Source organism: Diceros bicornis, chromosome 16 (genome assembly GCF_020826845.1).
Source record: "Diceros bicornis minor isolate mBicDic1 chromosome 16, mDicBic1.mat.cur, whole genome shotgun sequence".
In the NCBI taxonomy this organism is placed as follows: Eukaryota; Metazoa; Chordata; class Mammalia; order Perissodactyla; family Rhinocerotidae; genus Diceros; species Diceros bicornis.
In genome coordinates, this window is record NC_080755.1 from 44,807,520 (window position 1) to 44,823,044 (window position 15,525).

At 37.0% G+C, this 15,525-nt stretch overlaps 1 protein-coding gene across 1 annotated transcript in view; it reads left to right on the forward strand.

The window, feature by feature from the left end:
• Window positions 1-15,525, forward strand: part of DCC (DCC netrin 1 receptor) — a 1,099,744-nt gene that overhangs the window by 370,295 nt on the left and 713,924 nt on the right. The window contains exon 2 of the mRNA XM_058557158.1: window positions 7,157-7,477. Coding sequence (XP_058413141.1) covers window positions 7,157-7,477 — 321 coding nt within the window. The remainder of the gene's footprint in view (window positions 1-7,156; window positions 7,478-15,525) is intronic.

Genomic DNA, 15,525 nt, shown 5'->3' on the forward strand with positions numbered 1-15,525 from the left:
GTTTTCTTATTTGTGTACAATAAATAGAGGTAACTTGATTAATAATAAAGTTCTAAAAATCGATTGATCCCTTCACAATGGCATGTCCAATGCTTGTTCACTCTTCACTGCTATCCAGATGGAGATATTCCTATGCACTGGGTACTCGTTAACTGATACTTGTTCTAAATACTCTGAATAACTTTTCTTGGTGTTCTAGTTGACAGTTGTACATTCATAAAAAGCCATCCATCTCCCTACTTTGAGAAAGACTGATAAAAAACACAAGGGAGGAGAAAGCCCGCTTATATTTTACCAAAATGAGAGGAGGGTAAAGGTTCAAACCCAGGGCAGATTAAGCCTTACATCAAAGTTTCTCTTTTAAGTGTTAATTTTGCATGAGGCCCCGGGGAATGATAACCTAGATGTCAGGCTATGTTACCTGTTGAGCTGAAAAAAATCCCATTACAATTTACTCAGCATCACACAGCAAAATCAAGCTGTGGTTAAGAGATTTAGCTCTTGAAGCAGCAAAGGGTTGAGGAAGATACTCCCCAACCCTAATTTAGCCCTTATCATTTTTCTTTACCATTGGATTTAGCCAGAGGACACTCAGGCAGTTGCCTGGGGCACACACTTCTTGCCCTATATAAACCTCAGATCTCGGCAAAGCATCCTGTGCTTTGTGGAAGATGCCATGTGCTCAGAACGTCTGATGTGGAGTTGCTGTGTGGGCTCACTAAGAGATTTCTGCTGGTGCAGTTGCTCCTTGAACTCCACATCTTGTATTTATATTTCTGAATTTTGCTCCCTGTCTTGTAAAAGAATCGCTGTGTCAAGAACAAATCAGGTTCAGCGACCTTTCTACGTGGCTAGTCAGTGGTGTTGGAATAGGTCAGCAAATGTCCTGACACTAAAATCACTTTTCCTGATTCAATCATGGTAGCTTTCCAAGAGTTCACTCTTCTCTGTAGACATGTGAGAGCTGAGTGGAGTCGTATGGATTCATATACTATTGGCTTACCTTTGCCATGATCTCAAGGAAATAATTTCATGGCAGATAGAGCACCAGATAAAATACAGGCTGCCCAGTTAAATTTGAATTTTGAGTAAACAACAAATAATGTTGTACAAGTCTGTCTTGTGCAATATTTATTTAATATAAATATTTAGGACATATTTATACTGAAGTGTTATTTGTTGTTTATCTGAAATTCAAATATAACTGATGTCTTTAATTTTTATTTGCTGAATCTGGTAACTCTCATGGGGGAGGAACTTGAACTATCCTTTAAATTTTTCATTTAAATTTTCATCCATAGCTTCCCTACATTTTAATGACACAATAAATTCTCGTAGTAGAATGCACCTGTGTCTCTTCCTAGTAAGTCTTCCTCTGCATTATTTAAATTCAGGAATAAATTCCACAAAATCTAATTCGTTTCTAATTTCCATTTTGTAGTAATAGAAACTTGCCTTGAGATTGAATGGCTTCAAAATATGTTAGTTTCTAGCAAGACCTGGGATGCACACAATCTTTTAAAGATCTGACCACATCCTTTTGACAATTATTTTTGCTATGTTTCTTATCAGAGTAGGAAAAAAGCACTGATACGGCACAGAAATGCCAGTGGTCAGTGGTTCTGGTGCTTTGGTGAGATGCACTTTCTCGCTCTGGGCTGCTGAAGTTCAAGTCCTGGATTAATTTGAAGTACATGCAGTACACCCTCCAGCTAGAGCAGAGTGAGTGCTGTCATGGATTTGCCCATCTAGAGACTAAACTGGACTGAGGGGCAGGTCAGCTGAGCATGTGTCTAGAGTTCCAATATTTTAAAACACTATAATTATACCGTGTAGCTAAAATGTCATGAAAGAAATGAAATCTCATAAAGAATACTATATTTACCAAAACTTCTTTTGCACGAGGATTGTAGCTATTGTAACTGGTCAAAAGAAATCTTTTGACAGCTCCTTTGTGAAGAACCATAGATATTCCAAGGAGCATTCTAAATGTCCAATTGACTGTGGAATTTTAGTTTTAATTAATGGAGTATGGCCATTTGGGGTCCAAACAGAGTACTGGTTACAAGAGAGGAAACACAAGGAATGATCAACAATAGCCCTCTTTCTTGGTCATTTTCCCACTTTTCTTCAGCCTTCCAAAGAGAAATGTATAATAAATATTAATAAAATATGTGTTGAAAAGTGTTCAATTATTTGCCTTCCTGGATCATCCTCATAACATCATCTCCCTACTTAGAAAGATAATTGACCCAAATTGCACAATTTCCTCAAATATGGAAAATTATAGCAAGACAGTCCAAAGAACACAAGGACCCCCATGCTGTAGTCCAGGCCACCAGATGTTTTGGAGAAGCAGTTCTCAAGCGTTAGTGAATGTGAGAATCCCCTAGAAGGCTTCTTAAAGCACAGATTGTGGGACTTTACCTCTGGAGTTATCATTTGGGTAGGTCTGGGGTGGGGCCCGAGGTGGTGCATTTCTAACAAGTCCCCCAGTGGTGTTGCTGTTGCTAGTCTAGAGACTGTAGTTTGAGAACCACTGTTTCAGAATTTATATCCTGATCTCCTAAACCTAGGAAACTTCACATATAGTTAGGGGTTCTATTAATTCACAATTTCTCTGTTTTGTTTTTTAAATCCGCCACTCCATCGCATAGCCTCACAAACATTATAAGTTCTTGCTAGGGCTGACGGCCAGAGTTACAATTGTACATGTAACTGATGTTTGATGAATTGAAAATGGATAATATTCCATCATCTATGGAATAATTTGAATTTCCTTCAATGGAGATCTGTTTCTTTATCATAACACAAGTGAAACAAATGCAGTAGCCTATATTTCTAAGAGAAAATGATAGCAGAGTTTTCTGGGTTGATTACAAGAATTCAGGGAACATCAGAATCTCCAAGCATCCCAAAGTGAAAGTTTTTGTAATTTGAAAGAGATAAAACTATGCAAAGCAAGTTCTATGGGGATTTGTATGACATTTTCTAATCTTAAAATCTTTTAAGAGCTTCTTTTTACTTCCATGCTACTTTTCATAAATTTAATTTTTAGCTTTTATTGCTTTAGCCAGAAGCTTTTACATTTTGGACTTGGAAAGGAATTTCTGACTCCATCGGGAATTATTTTTCACACTTAACAATGTTTGATATTGTAGATAAAATGTCATACCTTAAAAAAACCATTCTAAGTTAGTCTGCCTCTGTGTCTGAATGGTCTTTGAAATTAACAAGGATATGATAAAGAGAGCAAGCACAAAGGGACTTAAGCTTACAGAAACATTTTTACTGTTTGATCATTTTGGTGAGGGTCTAAAATACATTAAGGATCATTTCTATCTCTAGATACTCAATTAATATAAACTTAGAATATCGCTAACAGTATTACCTCTGATGCTTATTTATGTCTGACAAAACTAGAGCAAATAGAGGTTAATATTTCTCCTTTGGGTCACTCCTCAAGAGTAGGCTCTGCTCTGTATCTTCATTTGGTAAACATTGAATCTTTGGCTGTGTTGGGATCTGCTTGTAAACTATCATCTTTCAGAAGAAGAAAAAGAAAAAAAGGAATAATGTTGAATGACGAGATGACACATATTACTTTTTCTCAGAATGACATAGATAAGAAAATATACCAATTAGTTAAATGCATATATGCCTATATGCCTAAATCCTAGCCAAAGAAGATTAGAAATCTTCCCAAGCCAACATTTGAAGGGAGAGAGGGCTGGAGGCTTACTCATTCTCATCATCTACTCTGGTATCAGATTCAGTTGTACGAGTTTCTTAGTGGATGGGATTTTGGTACTCTTAAGTATATTTCTCCAAAATATAATTGCCTTACACAATTTTACATCAGGCCAAAAGGATTGATTCTTTTATGAAAGAAGGCTTAGAAATGTTGCTGTTTGAGGGTTCAACAGAATGACCACCAGCCTCTTAAAAATAAAACCAAACCAAAACAAATCAGAAACTTCTCCAGTTGGCTTCCTTCCAGGTGAAATTCTCACCATTGTTATTTTAATGTAAAATCCTCTGTAAAATTTTGAAGTAGGTAGTTTCATTTTGACTCTTCAAAAGCACTCTTCTGTCACTTTCTGATTATTTCTTTCGTCTATTCCTTAGGAGATCTATACCCTCATCAAACTCTGACTGCCCAATTCCAGCCTCAACTTTTTGAGCTACAAGCTCCAAAAGTTATCTCTACTTCTCTGTCTTCTTCAGTTTTATCATCTCTCTATCTTCCTCTCTTCATACATTAAATCAGTGTAGTTGATTTCAGATTGATTCTTGGATGAAACAATTTGATAAAATTATTTCATATTAAGAGAATGTATATTGGTAGGCAAAATCCCTCCAAGAAGAAATAGTATTGTAAGAGAAGAGGGAGGAGGGTAACCTAAATTGAAGTCAGTGTAATGTATCAGTGGGACATTTCTTAAGCCTGTGTGAACTACTTCCCAAGGGAATGGAGGCAACTTATGCCTAACATGGGCTGAAACTTTCAAAAGGAGACCATTGGAGACATATCTATTATTCTCGATAGATTCTATTTGCTTGAGTCCATTACTAAAACTCAGTAACGCAAGTTACTTAAAGTGGTGAGGTACCTTTATTCCAGAGCCATATATTCAAAATGTAATTGTTATAAGAAGTACAAAAGCTCAAATTGCCAGTGAACTGCAAGGGTAATTGTATTGAAGAAAAGTTAATCTTTATTTAGCTTTCCTAAATTATGTACTCACAGCACTGAAAACTGTCATAACCTCCTTGTTTCAGATTAAGTGGATTATTTATTTGTGATAATGGGCACATATGCTCATTAACATGCTGTCATAAACAGCTGCGTTAAATGTAGTGTGTGTTCTGTGACATAAAGTGTTCTACATGAGGCTGTTGTTTAAAATATAGGCCACAGGAAGAACAAAAAAGCAATCAATGTTTTTTAATATAGTTGCCTGATCTTGAATTCTAAATTTATTTCTACCTTATTAATGCTATGGAAATTGCAGATATTACCCAGTGAAATATCTTGACATTCAAGGACATTAGAACTTCTTTCTGCTTTCTCATCCTTGGTGTGTCTCAAGCTGGGTGTTCACTAACTTGTGTTTCTTTTCTTGTAAAGGAGGATGTCATGTAGACATGGGGGAGCCATTTTTAGCAAAATCAGTCTGCATCTCAATAAGCTTAGAGCAGGGTTCATTTGATGGATGCTTTCGACTCATGCTAGTTCTGAAAGTCTCCAAACTGGATGTTGAATTTAGAGATCACCTCGTTCAATGACCTCATTTTACAGATGAAGGAACTGAGGTTCTCAGGACTTAAAAGACTTGTTTGAGTCACAGATCCTTAGGTAATAAAACCAGGACCGAGGGCTAAACATCCAGACTCTCAATTTGATGTACTTTCCACTAGAAGAACGGGCAGTAATTAGATTGGCTACACTAAGGCTCTGTGGGGAGGAGTAGCTTATTAGAAAGTGAGGGGGCCAGGCCACATCTTTTGGGATTTTTACCAGTATCATTTGTGGTAGACTTAAATGGGCACTGTTGTTTTACAATTTATATTTATTTGAGGAAAGTTCCAACTGCTTTCTTTGGGTAAATGACCTGGTTGGGTGAAATGAGTGTGTGACAATGAATGATGCAGTTCACTGGGCAAAGTTAAACACAAAGGGTAAAGTAACAGACTTCAAATATAAGGTGCAGAAAAACTGGGTGTGTGGGACGATGGCAGATAAGACCATAGAGAAACAATGAGAAGCTATTCAGCTTTATCTTCACTGGAAAATACAAGTCCAGTATCCTTGCATACTGGAAAGTACAGTATACAAGGCTAGGAATAATTCTCTCCATTGGAGCTGGCATGGGTCCATCCTTTACGAGAGTATTGATTATAAGCCATTTAGATGCCTATCTTATAAATGACAGAAAACTGGACAGTTTTTATAAAGTAAAATAAAAATTGTTCCCGTGACAGAAAAATTAAGGAAGCTAATGAAGTTGGGATTGTTATCCTGAGGAAAATGAAGGATAAAACACAACTTAGGGAGTATTTTTAAAGAAATTACATGTTGCTTTAAAAGAATAAAGCGTTCTTACATCTCCTCTGCATTTTTACACAAGGCAATTCAGGAGAAAATGAGATTAAATGGAAGCAAGAAAATTCAGTTAAATACAAGAATGATTAAATATTGAAAACAAGATACCAAGGGACATTGCAGGATCTTTAGCCCCACAGATCATTAAAAATGAAATTGAAAGTAATTTAACTTGAATGATTTAGGTATACACCTGTCTGAGGAAAGGGTGAGCCTGATGACCTGCTGAGACCTCAGCAAAGTCTTTGATTCAACAACCAAGCGTTCTTCCAAATGCTATACTGCCAGCCCTGAGAAGAATATACCTTAACTAATTATGCTTGTTGCAGCCCCTCAGGATTCTTAAATGACTTTCTCTTCCTCCTGTTGATTTCTTGTGTTCATTTATGCGAAAAAAAATCCAACTGTAATATTTACTTAGATTTCTTGGCTCATGAGCAACATTTCTATGGAAATTAAGACACATCAGGGATTTGTGATTTTAGGTAGTAATTTTATTGACTGACTTCTTCAAGTGGAATTTCCTACCTATTTTACCACCTGAGCTTTGTTCTAATAACTTTTTCCACTCTGTTCAGAGTTGGGTGTTTTTGTTAATGAAACACCACATCTGAGTAGATTTTTAAGAATTTAATAGATACTATAATCAGAATGCAGAGATAGAAATATCCCCTAAATCTTAGCTACCCCACCACTAACCATTGTTACTTTAAAATATCTAGTTTTATTTAGAAAATATTAGCTTTATTCTGTCTAAATTTTCAAGTACTGACTGATATGTGGTGATGGCAACGCCAAGATTTGTATGAATTCTTAATTTTTCATATTATTACTTTTTGGGCCAGTTGTTTGATTAATTGTGGTTTCTTCAGTTGGGCACTTTTTCACTTGTCTAACTCAAGATTCTCGACTTTTAGTTTCATTTTTTCTTGGACATTTTTCATAGCCTCCAGCTTTTTTTGAAAAAGTTTTGTAAAGAAAAAGCAGGGGATTTAAGCCTGAGATCTATTTGAAGAAGTGAACATATTTCCCTGTGCTTTCTTGTTCCAGGTTTCCAGATTAAGGCTTTCACATCACTGCGCTTCCTAGCGGAACCCTCTGATGCCATCACAATGCGGGGAGGGAATGTCCTCCTGAACTGCTCTGCAGAATCTGAGCGAGGAGTCCCAGTTATCAAGTGGAAGAAAGATGGCATCCACCTAGACTTGGGAATGGACGAAAGGAAGCAGCAACTTCTGAATGGGTCTCTCTCAATACAAAACATACTTCACTCCAGGCACCATAAACCAGATGAGGGACTTTACCAGTGCGAGGCATCCTTAGGAGATTCTGGGTCAATCATTAGTCGGACAGCAAGAGTTGCAGTAGCAGGTAAGTGGTTTCTTCCTTATCCTCGTCTTCTTTCCCCATCTCTTCTTATTCCTTTTTTGAGATAAGAAAATAATCTTTGCAGACATGATGCACATTTTTAAGATAAAGGAAAAATGTAAAAAAGATATATGCCTGGGGCCGGTCTGGTGGCATAGTGGTTAATTTCACGTGCTCTGCTTGGGTGGCTTGGGGTTCACACGTTCGAATCCCGGGTGGGGACATACGCACAGCTCATCAAGCCTTGCTGTGGCGGCAGCCCACATACCAAAAATAGAGGAGATTGGGGTTGGAAATTAGCTCAGGGCCAATCTTCCTCAACAACAACAGCAAAAAGATATATGCTTATTTATTCCCTCATGGTCTTGACTGACTTTTCCCCTAAAATTAGCTTGGCAAACAAGGGAGATCTAAACAATTAACATAGCATTATGAGAATTTTCAAAATAAAGTCTGGCTTAAGTTGATCCGCTGCTTATGTCTAAGGGAGGACTTTTCATTGGTAGAAAAATAATTTCCTAATTAATTCATTTTATAACATCATTAATGCTGAAATTTTGCAGAGTTAATTTATTTTTTGGCCTTCAGAGCAGTGAATTTTATTTTAATTATAATGGCTTAACCTGCAACATATACATATCCAAATGAGATCACAATTTCTATTAGTGATTACAAATATCTGAATGCTTAGTAATATGTTGACTCAATAACTGAGTAACAAGATGGACACTTTTTCTTTTCATCTGGATATTTTGAAGTGGAGTAGACCCTGAAAAAACAGTATTGAATATTCTAGATGGATTTTGTCCCTGGATTTTGCTATTTCTGCCCCACTTATTTTGGTTAGAGGGCAGCTCATAACTATTTCTTTTCACCCCTGCAGTGTTAGACCTGTAGGGAGAGGAACCAAATTGTTACTCATTTCTATGTTTTGGCTAAAAGTTGGGCTTTGATTTTTTTTTGTTTTGTTTTTTAAATTTTGAAATGGGACACAAAGCAAAGCAAATGGATCCAATCTGAAATAAATTTAGGCCTTCAAATGGGTAAACAGATTTGAAAGGCTGCTTTCAAACTTCATCTTTTGTTCTCAGTAAAAAAATTGAACCGATAGACCATTATTTAGTCATTTGATAGGGGTTTCCTTTCCCAGGTCCCATTTAGCCTGTATCCTGGAAGACTGATGAGAATGAGGGTTCATTTGCAGCAATGACATATGCCAGGACAATCAGGCAGGACCACCACGCCCATGCACTCTTCCAGTGAAGGGGCAACAAAGTGGAAATCTGAAAGAGGTGATTTTGTCAGGTGATGGTATAAAAAATTAGATTTCATAGATAGGTGATCAGCCCATAAATCCAGCTTCATGCCACTCTTTTATGGCTTCTTTCCCCACCAAGAACTCTCTTTCCTATTCAGTTAAACCAAATTGTTCCTGAGCGAAAGTGTCCTGGCAGGCAGGATCCTCACCTGGTGATGCAGTGGCCAACCATCCTGGTTTAACCTGGAATGACCTCGTTTTACCACTTGAAAGTAGCGCATCCTGAGAACCCCTCAGTCCCAGGTAAAACTAGGATGGTTGGTCAATCTACTTAGTGGTACCCCACCTGCTTTAGCAATGACAGATTGAAGCATGGATGCAGAAAGTCCCCTTTACTCAGGAGACACGTGAGATAGCATCCTGATCATGAAAACCACGGTTATCAGCCACCTGGGACCTTTGAGTGATGGGTGTCTGAAATTTGATTGATGAGCACTAAGTGTGGAGAGGACTAGGAGTCTATGTTAATTACGATTGATTAAAAGGAACAAGTGCTGAGGATCAAGGTAAAAGCTGCTTTCCCAGAACGCTCCAAGTGAAGTGGAAAGTGTGCAATTTGATTTTTCGTCATTTGAGAATTTCTGGACTCTCAAATCCTACCTGTCAGTCACCCACAATACTAAGGAAGCTCTGCTGATTTGAATGAATTGGGCTGGCATTTCAACGCCCTATCCAAAAGGCAGATGCATATGCGCTGTTAATGAAAATGGCCTGGTATGTTGTGGTTTCAGTTTTCCTGCAATCCAGATTCACTTTTATGTGTTCTGTTTTAATGGTGAAATGAAGAACGAGTCCTTCCCTGAGAGATATTAAAATAAAGTGGCTTCGACTTTTGTATTCTATATAAGGATAGGCTGGCAGATTCAGTCACTGAGTTACAATCTAATATTAGATTGTATCATTTCAAGGCAATAAGCCTGTTCACAGCATTTTAAACACTTACCCTGCTGTTTGGCAACACAACATACATCAATGTTATGTCTGCTGAGGTTAAGATCGCCAAACCACTGGAATGCACAAGAGGCATATATCTTCCTCGTAATAAAGACCATGGGCCTGATTTAATCTCATTTTTAAAGCATTAGCAGTCAATAAACCAGTCACTACTAAAAGGTAACAGGCAGCTTTGCTTGGGTGAAAAAAAAAATCTGTTCTGTACCCTCAGGTGTGATGTAGAACCCATTTAATATCACACCCCTCTTCCATTTTTGCTTTCTCAAAGTGTCTTGTGATAAAAAGAAATGTGACAGATGAAACCCGCCTTTAATCAATCAGCAGATTTTATGCAATGATCTTGCCATGCAACATTCATCCTATTTTCTAGGAACATTTCAAGTGCTCTTTAAACTCTGAGTGCACACTTAGCTGAAGAGGGAAGGAGTAGGAAAGATAAATGAAAGGCTAGGATCCCATAGAACATCTCGTTAAAACTCTCGATGTAACAGGCTACTCACTATTGATATTTCTGGTAATTGTGAGTTCTATTGATAAGGAACACCTGGTCTACGAAATTTCCACTTGAAAACAACTTGGTCAGTACTGGCTGAAACTTAGGAATTTTATCTGCATTGAGTTAGCTCTAATCTAAAACAGTGCAGTATTTCTTGACCGTGTATACTTCTGTTTAGACCTCTAAATTGAGAACAGCTTGAACAGAGAAGCAGAGCCAGATTTTATCTACAAAGCTTCTCCTACCACTCTCCCCTCTCCTTACCTAGCAAAGCATCAGGTATGTTTGGTAGTTGTTCAGTAGACATTGGTTTTACCAATGAAGATGTGGGGCTTGATGCCATTTATGGAGAGTTTTCGGTCAATATCATCTTCTTCCTCCTCCTCTCCCCTCTTCCTCCACTTCTCTTCTTTTTTATTGGACTTGATGAGATTAAACTTACTTATATGTGTGCCTGTATAACTATACTCTTGATGGACTGAGGTAGAATAGTTTGATTTATATCTCAATAGTCCACAAATTAATTAACTAGAGGATTGCGGACTTTGGAATTAGAAGATGGACTGAACTGGAATATTCATACACTACTTAAAAAAAAAGGCACATGTCAATTCCCCATTCCTTCCATAACCCATAACATCAAGATGAGCTTGCATCTGGCCAAGCACATCTTCCTTACTCCAGATGTTGCCAGCTTTCTGAGCCTCTGGATTCTTTTCTCCCAAACAGACATAATGTTACCAGACATAAGCACAGTTTCCTTTACCCACCACACAAGAAAGAGACCAAAATAAGAACAGGAACGCCAGGCTTATGGCAAGGAAAGAGTTTTATCAAAAGGCAGTCAAACGGGACGAATTTGAGGGCTCACACTTGTCTTCCAGCTGACGTCACCGGAAATAAAAACCCTTCCTTGCTGCAAGCCTGGCGTTCCAGATTTTATTTGGCCCCTTTTGTGTCGCAGGTAAAGAACCTGTGTTTGTGTCCTGGTAACAATTATAATAACTTACCTCCTAAGACTGTGATGACTTTTAAGTAACAGCTAGAATGTAAAGCCCCAGTGCAGAGTAGATTCTTATTCAATGGCAGCAGTAGTATAAATAGACCTAATAATGGTTATTCCTATGTTATTACAATGATTATTAAGAAAAGATGACTTTCAATATTCTTACGTGGTAGTGCAAAGCATTTTTGGGGGGAGGTAGTAATCCTGGGGGGACAACAAATCCTGAGCCATGAATATTGTCACCTTAGAACAGATATGTGCCTTTGCAATCTACTAACACAAACTGGCAAGCCTGAATTGAGTTTTTAAAAAGTTGAATCTATGCAGTTTGTTGGCAAACGGTGCCAAAATCCATTTGACTAAAGATTCATTTTTTACCAGTTGATCTACTACTACGTCAGTAGAGCTAATATCATTTGTACTGTCCAGAACAGGAGTTCTAGATCAAGAGACTGCTGCTATCATTTCAGAAAAAGATGCTGGGCGTTCTTCTCAACCGAGTCTCCTTAATGCGTTTTTAACTGAAAAAGATCCCCGAAGCTGTGTTTGTGAGAGTTAGCTGGTCTAGACTAGGAGTTTAACATAACCCCCTTTCCTTCAGGGGAAAAAAAAAATTAATGCCAATGTGTAAGAAATCCAGATTACTACAGAGCTCCTCTGAATAATCATGAAAGTGCCATCTTATTCATTTTCCCCGATTCCACCACCACCACCACACATCCACCATCCAGCACACCCACCCACCCGCACACTACTCGCCCACCCACCTCCCCTGCAGGGCTCCGAGGAGCACAGTTGGAACCTGAGTGTGCCACCTCTGCTTGTTCACACTCTTGGGGATGGAGTGGGATCAGCCCGTCCCGCCTCAAGTGAAGCAACACACACTGCAGGATAAATCGTAGAGCATTTGTATCCAGGTAGATTCTTCTTTTGTTAATTTTAAAGCATTTCCATCTTGAATATTAAAACCATTGACTTGCTTTTTATAACTCTTTGCTCCTTGCCCAGTATATTCATATGCACTTTCTCATAGTGCTCAAAAATCCCTGTGATATAGACACCCAAACTGACAGAGAGCAAACTGAAAGAAGGTGGTGACTTTCTACAGGCCAAGACTGGAACTCACGTTGTTTGACTCTGGTGCACGCTTATTCCCTTATCACTTTGCTTCTCAATCTCTAGATTTAAGGACACTGTAAATAGTTTCCCACCCAGTCAGTCATTTATTTTTAATCAATGTAACTCTCCAAAATATAAACTAATGGAAATTAATAACAATAATAACAATAATAATGAAAATTGATTTTACTTATCGATTTAATCCTTTGAAAATATCAACTCCTTCTGTGAAAACACTATGATTTGAAGGTTTTCTTCTAAGAAGAGAAGATTTTGCTATCGTAGCTATTATTCTGCTATCATATATTAAATAATGACACATGATAAATCTCTCTTGAAATACAGAAAACATGCAATTTTTAAAATAAGCTTATAAGTAGTCTTTCTAGGGGCAAGATTTTGGTTCTTTTAATCTTTGTAAGTGGTTTTACAAGTTTGCGTTTTTTGTTCTGTTTCTTGAAAATCAAGAAAATAAAAGGCCAACTAAATTGCATTTACTTGAGTTGTTATTTCATTCAGGAGCATATTTTTTTTCTTGCCTATTACAATAGATGTTTCAGGACGCAAATTGTTGCACTTTGCTTTTAAATAACACAGGCATTATAATTAAAATTCCCCAGTGTTTAAAAAAAATAATTAGTTACTTGAGGAGTTGTTTCAATGAATTCCCTTCCAGAATGCTTCCCATTTAAATGAGTTATGAAATAATTAGCGACAGCATATTATGGTGAGAGAAGCTAGAATCACCTCAGCAGAATGGAGCATTTTGTGAAATGATAACCTGACCTTTATGTTCTTACTTAAAAGGAAACAGAAAAGGGAGCCTGTCTTAAGAGAAGGGAGAATAAACTGCATAGCCTCTGGTCACTCAAATGGTAAAGGAAAAACTAAGAAAAATGCTCATATTCCTTTTCTCTGCAGGAAAAAATATAACAATCTGGCCTAGGAGGTCAAGTTCATCCAGTGAAGCAGTTTGGAAAATGTATCCCAGGGCCCTCAAAATTCTATTTTGGGAAGGTTCAGTTACAGACCAAAGCTTTTCATTTTAAACCGAGAGGGATAGTGTTTATTTTCAAATGGTAAGCAGGAAGGAAATTGTTCTGACTCCATAGTTCTTAATGGTCTTAATTATCTCCATTTAGCTAAATGTTCCTATTGTTTTGTGGTTAAAACATGAGATGGAAAGAAAATATAGGGAAGAAATGTGGTGTTATAAGTAATTGTTGTATGTGTGCTAATATTATAATTTTCTTTTAATTTTATTGCCAAATACAACTCGGATAAGCACTAATATTGCCCCAATGCCTACTTACCAGTACACTCCCACACCCTCAACTTAAATAATTGCATTTTAAAGAATAGGCTTTTAGTTGCCTTCCTCCTAAGTCAATTAACTCTGCAATAAAATTAAAACAGAATATATTCCTGAAAAATATGCAGAGTGGAAAGACATCTTCTACACTACGAAAATTACAAAAGAGAGCTTGACAGGGCTTTTTATAGTAGAAACATCAACAAAATAACTTTAAAAAAATCTTTCAACCTTTCATTTCCTTTTCTGTGTTTTGAAATCTAATTCATGTGACAATGGAAATAGCTAATTATTCATTCTAAAAACCAGTATCTCAAGAGCACTGTTTTTTTATTCAACCCTTAAACTAGCTACAGGGTGATTTTTGCTGCTACTGTAATAAAAATGAAAATAACTCAGTGATAGTAACCAAAAATTCTTTTGAATTCTAGAAGCCCCCTTTGGAATACAAAAGCTTGATTTTTTTGCTAAATGTCAGACTAACAAAGACTTAAATCACAGTAAGTAGATAGATCAAGTGGCATAATTGTAAATCTCTGATGAAACTATGACTAATAATATATTTAATAAAATATTTTTACTTTCATGAACTATTGCTGGTACTGGTTTTATTCCTATTATGTTTTTTTATGTCCGTGGTAAAATTTATTATTTAAATTTAATATTATATAAAGACCTCTGAATTAAGATGTTTACGTTAGATACAAAGTTTTTCTACAAAGTAAGAAGCATTCAAACTTAGGGAATTTTCTAGAAACAAAGTTAGAAGAAATCATGGAAAATCTCAGTGTCTACAGTCCCTAAATCATCTTAACATTTTCCTATCAGGATCAGTATATGTAGAAGAAAGTACTGAATACCATTAGTAGAAACACTCATAACCCTTTATGAAGTCATTGTCTTTTAATAGTTTAATTTTATATTTATATTCTATAATAAGCAGTCTAATCCATTGGTCATTCTCCCATAATTGTTAAATATGTTTATTATTCAGTAGAGGTGAGAATTAGAATAAATCAGAAAGAGTTGATTCCTAGTGACTAGGCAGCCATTGGGACATATGAAGGAGCCACATATTCCTGAGGTAGCAAATAACTTGTTTTGGACCTTGAATCATGAGTTTAGCATAAAACAACAACGACAAATGTTTTTGATAGCAAACAAGTAACCACAGTAGGTCCCAAATCTATCTCCTCATTTCACAATATACTGGGGATATATACTGTATATATACTACATATAGAGAGAGTATACTAATAACATAGCATAATATGTTAGAAGCTGCCACTCCCAGTGTTACAGCTAAAAGTTCTTTGGAGGCTTCCTACTAAAAGACAAAACCTATTGCCTTAGACTCAGAGGTCAGAGTGTTTTCCACTGAAAGGCAGGTGAGAAGCATCTGAGAAGCAGCCCTTTCATATACATAGTTCATCATGGGTCATTAACTGGGGCTTGTTTTTAAATGCCACTCAATTATGGAGGCACCTGCTCTAACTGGACCATATAGAGCTATGGGGCTGCAATATTGTGATTTATGATAAAAAATAAGTATTTGATCTTCATCTTGTTTCTGGCACTGAGCTCATCAAACTCTTGGAATTTCCTAAGTGATGAGAGAGATGAAGGGGTCTTTTGTTACGTTAATGAGGTGACTTTTGGAACTCACCTAAGGATGGATCCTAGTTGCCAGGAGAACTACCCCTGTGATTAGAGGTTGGAACTTTCATTTCTAAACCCCTGACCACTGGGAATGGGAGAGGGGCTGGAGATTGAATCCATCACCAATGGCCAATGATTTCGTCAATCATGCATATGCAATGAAACCTCCATAAAAAACTCAAAAAGA